The sequence below is a fragment of the Bemisia tabaci genome, chromosome 2, assembly GCF_918797505.1.
Source record: "Bemisia tabaci chromosome 2, PGI_BMITA_v3".
NCBI classification, from domain to species: Eukaryota; Metazoa; Arthropoda; class Insecta; order Hemiptera; family Aleyrodidae; genus Bemisia; species Bemisia tabaci.
The window spans coordinates 260567-277075 of NC_092794.1; the positions used below are offsets into that span (position 1 = coordinate 260567).

At 39.5% G+C, this 16509-nt stretch overlaps 1 protein-coding gene across 5 annotated transcripts in view; it reads right to left on the bottom strand.

The window, feature by feature from the left end:
* Positions 1-9097: 9097 nt before the first annotated feature.
* Positions 9098-16509, bottom strand: part of LOC109032001 (uncharacterized) — a 62232-nt gene continuing 54820 nt past the window's right edge. For all 5 annotated transcript variants that reach the window (XM_019043873.2, XM_019043874.2, XM_019043876.2 and 2 more), the window contains 2 exons: positions 12308-12520; positions 9098-10870 (listed from right to left, as the gene is read on the bottom strand). In XM_019043873.2, coding sequence (XP_018899418.2) covers positions 10763-10870; positions 12308-12520 — 321 coding nt within the window. In that variant the 3' untranslated portion in view covers positions 9098-10762. The remainder of the gene's footprint in view (positions 10871-12307; positions 12521-16509) is intronic.

The following is a 16509-nucleotide window of genomic DNA, read 5'->3' on the forward strand; positions in this document are numbered from 1 at the left end:
AGTCTAAAAATTTTGATAAATTTAAGGAGGTGTGTTGAGTAGTAAATTTATCTGAGTATAGAGAGCAGCACCATGCAGGGCCAACGCTATTCTCCCCTCTCTTCTGTATCCAATGTGTGTGTGTGTGCATCTCTGTGTAATGCTGTAAGCTGTAATGTGGCTTATTACGTTAAGATGATTTGTCCATGTGCTCGTCTACTTTTATATGTAATAAAAAGACAATCGTCAGATCCTGAAATGGTTTAGTGATTTATTTCAACAGAAGCACTTTATTCTTGATTAAAAAATATCTGATGGTAACTTTTTAAAAGCTTTTTCTATCAATATATCGACGGTGAAAGTCGGCAATCACATAACTCGTTTGCGGTGTCTGAAAATCTCCGCCTCTACGTCATTTTTTTAAAGGAGAACAAATTGATATTATTTCTAGAAGTTTTTGCAGAATTTTCTTTGCATTGAGAAGAAAAATCATGACAGTTTTAAAGAATTGCCGTTGAGTAGTTTTCCATTTAAAAAAATAAAGTATGACAGGAAGTCTGCGACGTCGCAAACCGAGTTATGTGATTGCCGACTTTCACCGTCGATATACTAGTTTTGTTATTCTTTATAGTGACATCAATTAAATTTTAGTGAGATGCTGATGTCAAAATTATTTGAGGTTATGTTTATGCCCCGATTGCCGCCATTTCTTTCATCAGTATTTTTATGCCATTGGCGAACGTTGATAGCTAGAAGCCAATGACGACCAATGCTCAGAAACAACTCTGTAATTTCTTATTTTGAAAAAAAGCGCGGCAAATGTCGCCTTACACGCATACATACCTACGTAAATTTCACGAAAATGTAAGGATTTCGCCGATTTCGCGAAAAATTTTGGATGATTTCGCGGTGATTTCGTGGATTCCGCACGATTTCCCGATAAATGCGGGAAATGACCGATTTCGCGTTATTTCGCTTCGTATTTTCGTGATCAGAGGGTTTGTGATCGGTGCTTCTGTCTGGTTTTCAGATTCCTAAGCACATTTTAAAAATTTCGAGGCGAATCGCGGCAGCGAAATTTTCCAATGTCTACCAATCTGCAGTGCTAAGGAAAAAAGCCGTATGAACCTTCGTCAGTTGCAAAATTTCTTTTAATTTTCACGGAAAATGGAGAGTATGTTCTTTTCTATTCTTCAGATAATTTTCTCTACAGTTAGATCTAAAGGAAACAATTAAACACTAAGAAGTGGCCCGAAACTGTATGTAACAAGGTGGAGAAATGGTGCTGGGTCCACACCATTTCGCGGGGAAACAAAGCCAAGGAATACAAAAAATTAAAATTAGAGTCAAAAAGAAATTTTTAGATTTCTAACGCGCACCAGTTCGAAACTGATATACCGTGGGCCAGCAAGGGGTAACCCTCCCCCTCCCGTGGGAATTTTGAAGATGGTGATTTTCTTGAAGCTCTTGACTAGTAGAATAAGATTTTTCTTGTTTACGCGAATTCTAGCGTGGTGGGGGGGAGTAAGCCCCCCCTAAACCCCCTAAAATTGCTCAGAATTCCGACTTTTCGGCGAATTTTCCCACTTTTACCCGTAAAGGCTTGATTTTAGGGCAAAACTCCACATGACCATTCTGAAAGCTCGTAAAATTCTGGTCTAGAAAAGTTTTAAGGTTTTAAGTGACTTTCGCCATTACTTGCGGTTCCCCAAAATGGGGGGGGGGGGGCTTAAAATGTCAAAATATCTCAAATTTTCGCGAATATGACCGTTTCGCCGCGATTTCTCGCCAATAACGCGGAGAAGGTAGGTAATATCGTAAAATTGTTTATCCTCAAAATGAAAGAGCATTAATTTTTCATACGAGAGGCGGCCTAACCCCTCGTGGGGGGGGGGGGGGCCCCAGCAGTACCCACCCTAAAAAAACCGTCAAGATTGGCCGCTTCCTTGATGTAGCGTTATGCGCAAAAATGGGCGGCAAAATGAAAACAAGTGGCGTTTGTTCTGAGAGAACATCCGTGTGACTTCTTGTGGGGGATGACAGGGGGGAGGGAGGTACATCCTCCCCCCCCTCCCCCTCCCCCAAAAAATAATCACGAAAAAATTTAAATAAACGCGAAAATTCCATACTCTAAAAGGCGACTTTCAGGGCGTATCATTGTCACGCTCACAATAATATAATTTAACGAGGGGGGGGGGGGGGGGCGTTAGACATCTTAGCCTCCCCGCAGCCAACATTAAAAAACGGTGGGGGAGGGGTAATTTAAAAACGTCACTTGCTTAATAATAGGAGGGACGGGGAAACCTAGCTGCAGTAGGAGAATTTTCAGATGTGAAGGGATACGTAATTAAATCAGGGAACGTAGAGATATTATTATATTTTTTGGAAATTACTGAAACTGAGGGGAGCTTATTCATAATTGACGGCAATGTACATTCTTGAGCGTATGTCAACATTTTTGAAACGTTTGGAGAATAGGCTCAAAGTATATTGGATCGTTTGCTGAAGTATTCTATCATTCATTTGGTCACAGACAGATATTTATCAAGATAGTTCGACTCGGAAAAAAGAAAAATTATTTGAGTGTTTGCTTCTTATTGGTTTGATGTTTCTTGAGTTTGCAAGGTGAAGTCAACTCTCACACCGTCAGCGGAAGTAAACTGGGTAGACCCTTCTCCGTGCCTTAGATATACGTTTTCCTGTGAGAATATTGGGCGTATTTCTTTCGGCTCCATTCAATTAAGAATTGATCGATAAGTCGGTTCTTGTTTTTATACCTGCCTAAAGTACTTTCCAAACTAAGGGGTATTTTGGGTGGGGGTCCTTCATGAAAAAGTATCCCCTAGTCCCCCTCATAATCGCTGAATAAGCCCCTCATAATGATGTTTTTGATAGAGTTATCGCTGCAGTATCCGTCTGTGACCAAATGAATGATTGAATACTTCGGCAAACGATCCAATACACTTTGAGCCTATTCTCCAAACGTTTCAAAAATGCTGACATACGCTCAAGAATGTAGATTTCCGTCAATTATGAATAAGCTCCCCTCAGTTTCAGTAATTTCCAAAAAATAAAATAATATCTCTACGTTCCCTGATTTAATTACGTATCCCTTCACATCTGAAAATTCTCCTACTGCAGCTAGGTTTCCCCGTCCCTCCTATTATTAAGCAAGTGACGTTTTTAAATTGCCCCTCCCCCACCCTTTTTTAATGTTGGCTGCGGGGAGGCTAAGATGTCTAACGCCCCCCCCCCCTCCCCTCGTTATATTATATTATTGTAAGCGTGACAATGATACGCCCTGAAAGTCGCCTTTTAGAGTATGGAATTTTCGCGTTTATTTAAATTTTTTCGTGATTATTTTTTGGGGGGAGAGGGAGGGGGTGGAAGAGGAGGAGGGATAGGATAAACCCTTCTCCCCTCCCCCCCCTCGTTAAATTACGTTAGTGTAAAGCGTGTTAATGACAAGCCCTGAAAGTCGTCTTACAAAGTGGAATTTTCGCGTTTAATTAACGTTTTTCGTGATTATTTTTTGGGGAGAGGGGGAGGGGGAGGGAGGAGGATGTACCTCCCACCCCCTGTTATCCCCCACAAGAAGTCACACTGATGTTCTCTCAGAACAAACGCAACTTGTTTTCATTTTGCCGCCCATTTTTGCGCATAACGCTACATGAAGGAAGCGGCCAATCTTGACGGTTTTTTTAGGGTGGGTACTGCTGGGGGGGCCCCCCTCCCCCCACGAGGGGTTAGGCCGCCCCTCGTATGAAAAATTAATGCTCTTTCATTTTGAGGATAAACAATTTTACGATATTACCAATCTTCTCCGCGTTGTTGGCGAGAAATCGCGGCGAAACGGTCATATTCGCGGAAATTTGAGATATTTTGACATTTTAAGCCCCCCCCCCCCCCCCCCATTTTGGGGAACCGCAAGTAATGGCGAAAGTCACTTAAAACTTTACTAGACCAGAATTTCACGAGCTTTCAGAATGCTATGTGCTTCGAAATAAAAACTTTTCAAAACATAGCTTCTAACTATGTAAAAGTAGTATCTTTACTAAAGTTTTGGACTAAATAAAATAGAGTTTGGTAATCCAAGATAAACTAAACTTTAAATTTCACTAGAATAGAGAGTTAATAAAACGGAAAATACAAAAGCTTGAATAAAACAAACAAAAAACTCAAAGAGAAACAAAATTAACTGAACCAGAAATATATAAAACCCACAATTTCCTAAGAGAACTAACTATGGAGTTTTGCCCTAAAATCAAGCCTTAACGGTTAAAGTGGGAAAATTCGCGGAAAAGTTGGAATTCTGAGCAATTTTGGGGGGTTTAGGGGGGCTTACTCCCCCCCACCACGAGGGAATTCGCGTAAACAAGAAAAATCTTATTCTACTAGTCGAGAGCTTCAAGAAAATCACCACCTTCAAAATTCCCACGGGGGGGGGGGGAGGGTTACCCCTTGCTGGCCCACGGTCTATGAGGGGGGAGAGTGTTCAGCTCAGGCAGTTTGCAATGGAATCTTAAGTTGGAGTCACGCCGAGATATCTTTACCGGTTTGAGCCTTATTAGACCTCATCAGCAGATCACACTCGGCAGTGAACCCAACTTAACATGCCCCAAAATCCAAGACGGCATTAAAACGCCGTCATGGATATGACCCGAGGCATGACACGAAAGTGTGATCCTCGCGCCATCTACCGTCGCTGCTGAACAACTCTCATAACAAAACAAGGAAAACCCGAGGAAAATGATTATCGGACTGGTTGGAGATGCGAACGTATCTAGACGCAACCGCCCGCTCTCGAACGAGAGAAACACATACCCCCAACTGTGCGTACAAATGAAAAAATTAAACACTAGTGATCTGCTGATGAGGTCTAATAAGGCCCAAACCGGTATAGATCTCTCGGCGTGACTCCTACTTAATATTCCATTGCAAACTGCCTGAGCTGAACACTCTCCCCCCTCAGTTTCGTACTGGTGTGGATTAGAGTTCTAAAAATTTATTTTTGACTCTTATTTTAATTTTTGGTATTTATTGGCTTTGTTTCCCCGCGAAATGGTGTGGACCCAGCACCATTTCTCCACCTTGTTACATACAGTTTCGGGCCACTTCTTGGTGTTGAATTTTTTCATTTGTACGCACAGTTCGGGGTATGTGTTTCTCTCGTTCGAGAGCGGGCGGTTGCGTCTACATGCGTTCGCATCTCCAACCAGTCGGATAATCATTTTTCTCGCGTTTTCCTTGTTTTGTTATGAGAGTTGTTCAGCAGCGACGGTAGATGGCGCGAGGATCACACTTTTGTGTCATGCCTCGGGTCATATCCATGACGGCGTTTTAATGCCGTCTTGGATTTTGGGGCATGTTAGGTTGGGTTCACTGCCGAGTGTGATCTGCTGATGAGGTCTAATAAGGCTCAAACCGGTATAGATATCTCGGCGTGACTCCAACTTAAGATTCCATTGCAAACTGCCTGAGCTGAACACTCTCCCCCCTCAGTTCCGAACTGGTGCGCATTAGAGTTCTAAAAATTTATTTTTGACTCTAATTTTAATTTTTTGTATTTCTTGGCTTTGTTTCCCCGCGAAATGGTGTGGACCCAGCACCATTACTCCACATTGTTAAATCTAAACTATCTGAAAATTTCATGAGAAATTACTCATAACTCTCCTCAAAAATGAACATTTCATCAGTGAAAAATTCGGCAACTCTCGAATGTTCATACGGCGTTCTTTCTTTGGACGGCAGCAACGTATTAAATACTGAATGATAGGTCGAAGCTCACTTAAGAAATTTAAGATCCATCAATACATCAATAAAAGTTTTAGAATCGATAAATTATGGGCGGATGCCAAAACCTAGGCACATCACGAAGTGCCCACAAAATTTAGGGCCAAAACTGAAATGAACATAGATCCTGGAATTTACCCAGGCAGATCAACATGTAACCTAGTCTTACGGGCAAATCTCGGAACAATCACCATTTTTTTTTTTTCGAATTTCCCCAGGCAGATCGCACTAGTAGCGCATCATGTAATATAATTCGTAAAAAAAAAAAAAAAAAAATTAAAACCGGTAAATTTTGCGAGTACGAAACATGTACGTAAAAGATCTCGTAAAAAATTAGAGTCTGAGAACTTAACGTAAAAAATTTGTGATCAAAGACGTAAAAAAATTGGGGGATTGAACTGAATTCTTTACGTAAGAAATTCGCGATTCTTTGCGGACAGGAAATCAGGGAAAAAATTCAGAAAAAAAATTAAATGTGTAAAAAATCATAGGATTTTGTACGTAAAAAAAAGTCAAAAAGAAATTCAAGGAGGACCAATTTTTGTCGTTTTGAAACTACAAGTTTTACGTTCAAAACTGTCATCACTGAATTTTTTTTCTGACTTCTTGGCGTAAAAAATCACTAGTTTTCTATTTTTACCTCTTCAAGCATCTATTTTTTAGGTGCGAAAGTTTTGGGAACACCCAAAAAATTGGGGGAGAATGTCTGCACTGAAAATTCGCTAAATTGACCGAACAGGAAATACCTTTGTAGTTTTTATTACAAGGAAATTAAGCAAAAAATTCTTATGTCCCCTAAAGATTTTTTGTAAAAAAGTATAGCCCGAAAACTGGATACAAAAACACATTGTTCTGAACAAAGAAACCAGAGTTTTATAAGTTCGAGAAGATTTTAATAACTTATCTTCATTAAAATAGTTAAGACATTATTATAAAAATTGATGCATGTTATAATAAAACTTAAGAAAAGAAAAAGAAAACAAGCAGTGAACTCCAACACAATGTGTTGATAAGGCGCGTCATTAACTCGCACATATCAACCCCTTTAGTTTTCATTTACAAAGATTTCAAAAAAGGCAAGCAGCACAACAGGAGAATTCACGATCCAACACTGCAAGGTCAACGACGCACCTTGACGAGACCGTGTATTGTGAATCTGGAAAGCTATTCGAACAAATTTAAGTTTTTTGATCCGCCTCAAGCAAAATCTTATCAGATTCTTGAGGAAAAGTGCTACGGAAAAATTTAAGCGAAGAAAGGAAAAATTCTGTCGAATTCCTAGAAGATAAAGTCGATTTAAAGGTATTTTGGGGCTAAAATACCCAAATCACCGGTATTATAAATCCCGTTATATTATTGAAAAGAAATTGACTCGATATAAATGCAATTGTATTAAATATGTCTTGATTTTGTTATTTTAAACGTCTTTTCATGCAAAGAAGCTCAACCATGTCCATGCTTTATTCATTCATGAATTGAAAGTAAGCAATCCACATCCCGAAAATCTACCGATTTGCCGTAAAAAATCACAGAAACTTGATATACCAGGTCGATGTACCCACTCTTTGAATTTACCAATCAATTTAGTGAGTGCACGTAGGTATGTGAAAGTCAAAATGCTATAGTCATTTTGGGTGCATTCATTTTTCATGAAACAATTGTAAGTAATTTCAATCCCGAAAAACCATAAATTTTCCGTATAAAATCGAAAAAATCAAAATATGTCGACTCCCTGACGTGAAAATTGAATTCTACGTGTGAAAATACTTATGTATCGACATGCTGAACAGAATGCCCGCCTCTCCTCGTAATGTACAAACCGTTCCTATACTCATCTTAAAATTGTTCTCAGAGCTTTGTGTTATTATCAGCTTCCATTTAAACCCCGGTTTGATGGCCGAATCGGCTGCCCAAAAAGCAAGCCATTTTTGAAGGGCTCTATGAGAAATTCGTGATATTATCAGCTCTCAGGAAATCACCTCATGGGTAAAATTGCTGATATAAATCGAGTGCTTAAAATAATCGTATTCAAGAAACTAAGGCATTAAACTATGGAGTCAATTTTGTTTTAATAATATAACGGGATTTACTTGTCTTCGGGTCAAAACTCATACAAGGAAGCCCCTTGCAAGAGGCTAATTTTTTGTAATTTCACTCAATTTTTTCTCCTTTTTATAATTGAATTGCTTGTCACATTCTGAGGTCAATCATATTAAATTGTAATTTATACATTCCCCCCCCCCCTTCATTTTATTTTTTGTTTGGAGAAGTTTTGTTGATTTCTTCCGATTTCGAATACTGTAACTTCTCTTCTATTTGGCCGATTTTTATGAATGAGACCTCTTTTAATTCGTGTTTTAACGGAGAGTAAGGAAAAAATTGCTAAAAACTCGCGAAACAATTTTTTTTGAAAATTGGACGAATCCTAGCGTGACGGTGAAATGGTTAATGAAGCGTAAGTAATTGGGCGAGGGGCTGAGGATCCCGGCATCGCTTGGCAACCGTCATTAGCTATTGTTCGTCGAGACGCCGACGCAGTGAGCAGGAGCGTGGGAAAGAGAGGGGTAAGTGGATTCCTGTATGAGCCACGTTTAGCTAATGGTCTAATGAGTTTCGAGGCTCATCACAGATTGCACTTACACAGATTGCACTATCAGAGCACGGGTACCAACTTTTGGAAATTATAACCGAGGTTACTGATCTGTCAAAGCAACGTTTTGAACAAAACGGAGGAGTTAAATTCTCATTTCGAGAGTGCCGACCTGCTCAGCCATCCTCGAATCAATTCGCTTGATTCTGCTTATATATGCATATTTTAAATCAGCGCGTCGCATTCTTAGGCTTTTTTTGAAAAAACCAAGTAACGTAGACTCTTGGTATTCACTGCACATAAACTAATGAGCCCCAGAATGAGAAACAACTTTAAATCATAATTATTGATGGATAAATAAACTTTTTACACGCTTTGGAAAATCTCAGAAGTTCGCGGTAGTCACTTTTCGGTAAGGAACTAAGGGACTCGGTTATTGTATCGAGCAGGGTTCGAAACGATCGCAAAGGCGGTATACTACGTATACGCGCCAAAAAAGGGGGACAAATTATTACAGTGTACATCAGTGTCCGAAACTCACCTTTGAGTTTTAGGAGCCATGTGGCGCATCAAGCCTGATTTTTAGGCGCCATTGAAGATATTTTAGGGGCCAAATTGACTTTTTGCCTATATATTGTAGCGCGTTTAATGAGAAGTGAGACGAAGATGTTTTCGAAACAGAAGTAAGTAGCTGTAACTAGGGGAAGACAAAAACGCTAAGAATGAAATCGTGAAGAATAGGAAAAGCTTTCACTTGTAGTGCTGAAAATTCTGAGTTTTTTCTGATTCAAATAGATTTGTTTTTCTTTCTATATGTGACTTCCTGTGAAAATCCAGATTTATAGGGGCCAGGTTGGCGCGGAGCCTTCATTTTTTAGGTGCCGTGGCCGATTTTTTAGGTGCATTTGGCGCGTTGGCGCCTGTGAGTTTCGAACACTGGTGTACATACTTTTTTTCACATATTATTAATGAATAACAAAGGTACTTTTGAAAGTAGGTACCTACACTATCTTTAAAAGATCCATGATAAATATTAGTTTTTGCCCATATACAGTTTTTCCAAATTGCACAAATATTCAGCAATTCGTTCTCACACATATTCAACAATATTAATATTCACTTATACAGCGCAAATTTGCCCCTCTCATACAGAAGCCTCGTTTGCTCAGTAGGTAGCGCATTCGAATCTTGATAGTCAGGTCCCAGGTTCAATTCCCGACAGGTAGATAATAATTTGAAAGTTGATCTCAAGGAGAATTAATTGATGACAGATCCAGATAGGTAAAAAGTTTATTTTTTTCTTCACGATTTATCATTTAAGTCAATTTTAGGAAGCAGGAGTTTTCTTGCATATAACTTTTTACGTAAAAAAAACTTGATCTTTTTACGTAAAAATATTGTACTCTTTCCGAATTATTCTTGTAAAAAAGGCTACATCGGCATTTCACTTTTGGTCTGTTTTACGTCTTTTTTTACGAATTTTCTTTTGTGCGTCGATTTTACGTCTTTGTGCTGCTAGGGTGCATTCAAAGCATAAACTCGACCAAAAAGAGACAGAATTAAAAATCACCGAGTAAAAAGTGGAGACATACCTTAAAATTTCTGTGATTTGATTGTCTTGATGAAACGGCTACTGCTGATTTATAGACTCTGATTCCACTCATTTACTTAAAAAAAGAGAAAAAAAAGAGAAGCTTTGATAAGAATGGGTACCTTATTTGAGAATTACTATGGTATACGCATTGTCAAAACTTAAAAACTTAGCATTCACTGGAAGCCAAAGATCCTATTTCCATAACTTCAACACGAAGTGTGTAACAACCCGGTGTAGGTGTAAGCAGGGACGGATAAGCGCTCAGGGGTCTAGGGGTGTTGACGGGCACTAGGGGTATGCACATTTGCGGATTGCATGTACTCTCTAAAATCGCGATCAGCCTAGGCAGATCGCAATGTGCCCAGGTTTCTGCATTTACCGCAACAAATATATCGATGTTCAACGTAATTTTTTGCATGGCATGTTTTCTTTTCAAATTTAGACGAGAAAGAACGTACGTCAAAAGTTTGTTCGTCCAGGAGAAGGAAAGCGGTTTCAAAATGTTCTTTGATGTATATTCTGGTTTGGACCATTAGGCTCTTGCATGAGACAGAAAATCTAAATTATCTATGGAAAAAAGAAATAAAGAAGAAGAGAAAGAAAAGGAAATGTACGTTTAAGTTAGGTAAATCCAGACCAATTAACTAAATTGAGGGCGAAAAGCTCAATAAAGGTAGATAATATCAAATATTTCCGTTTCGATGGCTAGACTACTCAATAAAATACCAACAATAAAAAATAAAAAAAGACATTGAAAACAGGATGAAGATGATGGCTGGCAGAAAAAAGTCAAGAGGAAGTTATTTTCACAAAATAACACAGCATCTGCAATACCGCTGTCTTGAGTTTCCACTGGATGGCGGTGGTGTTAGAGGTGCAAAATATGCGTGTACTTTAATGTTAGGTAGATGCATCTGAAAATAAAAATTAAAATCATGCGTATAATAAAAGTAAATTAAACTTAATTACTCAAATATACCATTAAAAATATACTTACATAAATATATAAGGAAAAAATCAACACAAATGTGGCCCGAGCTGTATGTTATAAGGTGGTGAATTAGTGCTGGGTCCACGCTATTTCACAAGAATAACAAGACCAAAATAATTCCAAACATTTCAAGTAGAGTCCAAAATTTGAGTTCTCATAAGTATCAATACAAGACTGAGGGGAAGGAAAGTTCAGTTAAGGCAGATGCACTGGAATACTAAGCTGGGGTTGCGCCGAGAGATCCATTATATTTTCAGTCATTTTACCCTTCTTCGGTAGATCACACTTGTTTGTGAACTCAACTGAATTCAGCTTAACTGGACCTTAAATTTTTCAGTCTCATTAAAATATTGTGAATTTTAATGACCTTACTTTCCCCGGTTAATCGTGAGGATTTAGCACAATTTTACCACCTAAGCCGTGCCGCTCCCCCCTCCCCCTCCGCCCAAAGCTTTCAGCCGGTTTTATTCGGGTTATTTTAAACCCTGGCGTTTTATAGATGTATACGTATGTATAATTTTTTTTTAAAAGAAACTTGAAAAAATAAACACCTTTTCATTTAAAAAAAGACCAGTGGATACAGTATGAATTTTAGCATTCTGATGCATGTTTCTAAACTTTGTCATCTGGAGCACAATCGGCGCAACAGAAATTACTGAAATCAATTCCTAACTAAGATATGAAAGTTTCAATTTTATACTGGTAACATGAAATTTGAATTGCCAGGTCACGAAAAAATCAAAACTCTACACGAGTCAAATTGCGCCTATGACCGTTTTGGCAGATTTCTCGAAAAGTAATGTTCCTCCCCCACCCTGTGTTGTTCACAATGTATGCAACATGCAAATGCTGAGCCAAAGCGCCGTGTTTGAGGTTATTTACCATCCCTATCAGTTTTAGGTTAAGCCTTTGCACAAAATTAGTGCTGTTCTCAGCGTTAGCACTTTCCTCATCAAATTCTTTCGCTAATTCTTGGTAAGAGGCTAATTTTCTATTCCGACAAAATTTGATCTTACCATAGGGGCAGAAGAACCTGGAATCGAGTCTTTTTTGGCAGTTTTTTAGCTTATAGGGAAACTGCAGAAGCCAGATTAGGTGGGAAACATCAAATTTTAATGCAGGGGCCAAAAATTCATTAGAATTACCTTAATCCTCTTTGAACCACCTCTTGCCATCATAGACATATTTTGAAATCTTCTAGTGCTGAACTAAAAATTTTGAACATTAAAGGCTGAAGTCGAAGGCGAAAGATAAACTGTTACAGCAGGGGATTTTCAAGAAGGCCATGGTACACAATGAGAGGCTGTGGCGCCGCTTAACATGTAAGTAACTGCTTTTATTTTATCAAATAATCACTTACCCTTAGTCTGCGAATGGCATGCCTTGTGATTAACTGACAGTCATAAAGCTCGATGCGTTGAAGATTGTGACACACATAAAGGTGCTGCAGTGACAAATCTGAGATTAAGGGACAATTATCCAACTCTAAAACTGTCAAGTGCTCAGCAGCACATGGTGATACTGTTAAGTGTCGAATTCCATCATCAGTAATTAATTCACAATGTGAAAGACTCTGAAAATTAAAATTCATCTCTTTCAGTCAGTACCTAAATTTCATCACCATGTCATAAAGAGTTGCCTAGCATTAAGATAAAAAAATATTCATGTGTCTCTTCTCATTATGGTCCACTTTCGGTAAGCAACGGCAAGTCTTACACTCGAGGGATATGGATAATTAGGATCACTTCCATGTCTCAAAAAGACATGGGGTACCTGGGTACGTCCTACCAAAGGTAGAGTGTCCTCCATTTTTTAAACTTGAAGGAAGCTTGCCCATAATATGCGACAAAGCTGTTCATGGTGCAGCAGTTTCGAAAAAAAATGAGCTTGTTAAGTAATTTTCAATTCTTGAATTTTTAACAAATGGAGAGTGCACATCGTTCAAAGGAATTTCCCCGAATTTTTTTTAACAATATTAGGCCACGAAAAAAGAGTTGAAAATGGCGTGATTTAGGCTTTCATTTAAACGCGTATCGGCGAGAGAGGCAAAATGGCGTCCAAGAGGAAGGTCCGGTCAAAGGTTTGCTGTCTCGTCCGCATGGCCCTCTTGCCACAATTCATACTCCGACACTCCTTACCAACGCACGCTCGCACGAAGCATGGATCATGGCAAGAGGGTCATGCGGACGAGGCAGCAAACCTTTGACCAGAACTATCTCTTGGACGCCGTCTTGCCTCTCTCGCCGATACGCGTTTGAGTGGAAGCCCCCATCACGCCATTATGAACTCGTTTATTGTGGTCTAATCTTGTTCAAAAAAACTTTGGGAAATTCCTGCAAACGAAGTGCACTCTCCACTTTTGAAAAATGCAAGAATGAAAAATTACTACAAAAATAGTTCATTGAAAAAATTATTGACAGTTTCTTTTTCTTATGCACCATAAGAAGTAACGTACGGTGATACTGCAAGAGCAATGCAATTTTCTGATAAAATCACTTACTTGCACCCACTTACATAGGTATGACCACCGCTATGAAGGGTCGCCCCAGTCTTGGGAGAATTGTGCTTTTTAAATCAAGTTGCCAGGAAACTTGAGGAATGTTACTGAAAAATAATAACCGTATTGGGGACTGTACTGTCACAGGTCCAGCAATCCTGCAAACCCCAGCTGGTAGCCCCTACCTTAAAGAGGGTGGGTAGACAGGGCTCTCAGCTATGATAAACGCAACCTGTCTCATAGAGGCAACTCCGAAATCGTACCCTAATCCTCCAGGTTGGGGGTTGGGGCATCGGGCCGACTCCCCAATCCTCGGAAGAAAAATACAAAGTTAAAAATCTAACCAAATATGCCTTGGTAACCATGGAAAGAAACTGAAAGAACACTGATTTTTGAATTTGGAATGCCCAAGGGATATCAACAAAATCGACAGAGGTTGTGTCGAAGATAAAAAAACACGGAGTAAGCATAACAGTGCTAGCAGAAACCAAGAGAAAAGGCCACGGATCTGAGAGTGAAGGGAATTATGACATGGTTTTCCGTGGAATGAGTAAAGAATAACTAGACTGTAGGTTAGCAAAGAGTAACCTCCCCCCCCCCCCCGGTGGGAATTTTGAAAGTTTTTTGAGTAAGAATTTTTGGGAGTAAGCCCCCCCCCCTCCCAAGATCCTCCAAATTCCAGCTGCCCCCACAAATTTTTCGATTTTTCTCTAGAAGGCTTGATATCATAGCAAACCTCCAAAGAACCAATCTGAAAGGTCGTAAGATTTCGTTCCGGAGAGATGTAACTGACTTTGGCCATGACCCACCGCAATTTCAAAATAGAGAGGTTTGAAAGGTCAAAATATCTCAACTTTACGCGCGAACGACCGTTTTGCCGCGATTTCTCGCCAATAAAGCGGAGGTGGTTGGTACTATCATGAATTGTTTGTTCTTAAAATGATAGAACATATATTTTTAATTCGAGGGACGGCTTAACCCCTCCTGGGGAGGGGGGGAACTCCCAGAGTACTCACCCACCCTGCTGAGATTGGCCGCTTTCTTGAAGTAGTGTAATGCGCAAAAATGGTCGGCAAAATGAAAACAAGAAGCGTTTGTTTGGCGAGCACATCTATGTGAACATTCGGGGGAGGTGGCAGGGGGAGGGGGTACTCCTTCTCCTCCCCTCCCAAAAAAAAATTATCATGAAAAGATTGAAGTAAACGCAAAAAATGAACTTTACAAGGCAAGTTTCGGGCTTATCATTGATACGCTCACCCTAATATATTGTAAACGGAAAGGGAAAAGTTGAAGGGTCCTATCATCAGTGTTCGAAACTCACCTTCGAGTTTTAGAAGCCATGTGGCGCATCGAGCCCGATTTTTAGCCGCCATTGAAGATTTTTTAGGGGCCGAATTTACTTTTTGCCTCTACATTACGGCGCATTCAGCGAAAAGTTAGACGCAAGATATTTTCGTATCAGAATTAGTGAGTAGTTGTAACTTGGGGAAGACAAAAGCACTAAGAATGAAATCGTGAAGAATAAAAGTTTGATGATCATCTTATTATTATAATAGTTACTACATTAAATGCTGCGCATCTTAATATCATTAGTAATAAAAAAAGCTTTCACTTGTAGTGCTGACAATTCTGAGTTTTTTAAAATTTAAATAGAATTGTTTTCCTTTCTTTATGTGGCTTCCTGTAAAAATCCAGATTTTTAGGGGGCAATTTTTAGTGGCCCCGTTGGCGCAGAGCCTTCATTTTTTAGGCGCCATGGCCGATTTTTTAGGCGCATTTGGCGCGTTGGCACCTGTAAGTTTCGAACACTGCCTATCATGACCCCCCAGCCAAGCATAAAAAAGTTTCAAGAGGAACAATCTTGTCTTGATAATCTTGTCTCTAATCGTCAATGGAGGTATTTGTGCTCCTTTTTCGATACGCAGACGACTTTGAAAAAACTGTACTTTTCGAAACAGACAGTTGCAACCATTATGGAGTCAATAATTTTAGCTCTATTGCAAATAAGTTAGGGGTGCTTTACTTAATTTACATGCGTCTTCTAGTTGTGACACAACCAGTTTTTCCTTGGTGCATGGCAAAAATCTGTAATGTCAAAACTTGAGAAAAACCTACAGTTTGTTACAAGTTTTAAATTGCTTGATCAATCTACAACAGAATTGAACTATCTACTTGCTTTTCTAGAGGAATTTGCATATTCTTCTTAGAAAAAAATCCGATATTAATCAACTATGGTTCGAGCTTTTCTCAACAAAATAAGGTGCAACAGCAACTGTAGCATGGATTTGAGCTTGCTACTGCCTTATAGATGTTCACTGAGGAACCATATAAAACAGGTGAATTACCAATACTTGCGATTTGGAACAATGCTCACATAGGGTCACCTGAAGTATCACTACCAGAGGAGCACGGGAGGAAATTGTTCATTAACAGAGCGTTAGGTTTCTACCGGGTCTCCGCAGAAATAATGCCACAAATTTTTATTGACCTTTTAGAATGCAATGATGAGTCCTAAGAGATAAAGATGCTGGTGAGTCACCTGAGTAAGATCATTCGGAGGACAAAATCTTCGCTGATCTTGAGGAAGGCGACGACTGAAAAGTTGAAATTCTCTGTTTTGATTCTTTAATCAAAACAAATTTTTAAGATTTTACTGAAATTTCCCTTCGAGAAAGTAAATATTGTAATTTGGGTTTTAAAGATGTTAAATATTTTCTCAAAATACGCTTTAAATGAAATAAAGTTGGGAAAGACAGAAGTTCCAAACAACTATGTTGTGCCACAAGCTGTCAGCTATGGCAACTCCGCGTTGCACTTTCTCACGAGCCGGACCATCTCTAGTGATAAGGCATTTCAGTCCTTTTTTCCTCTTTTGCACACGCCACCTTCGGAGATGAGTTGACCTCAACTCGTGCCCCACGTTGGGCGCCATTGTCGTGCCTCGGGCTCCGGGCTATCAAAAATAACCCCCCAGCTAGCTCCGCAATGCAAGGGAGGAAAAACCCGGGGACGCAAAAAAATAATACTAAGAAAACTCCTAAGAGGCCGCGCAGCCGAGGTGGCCA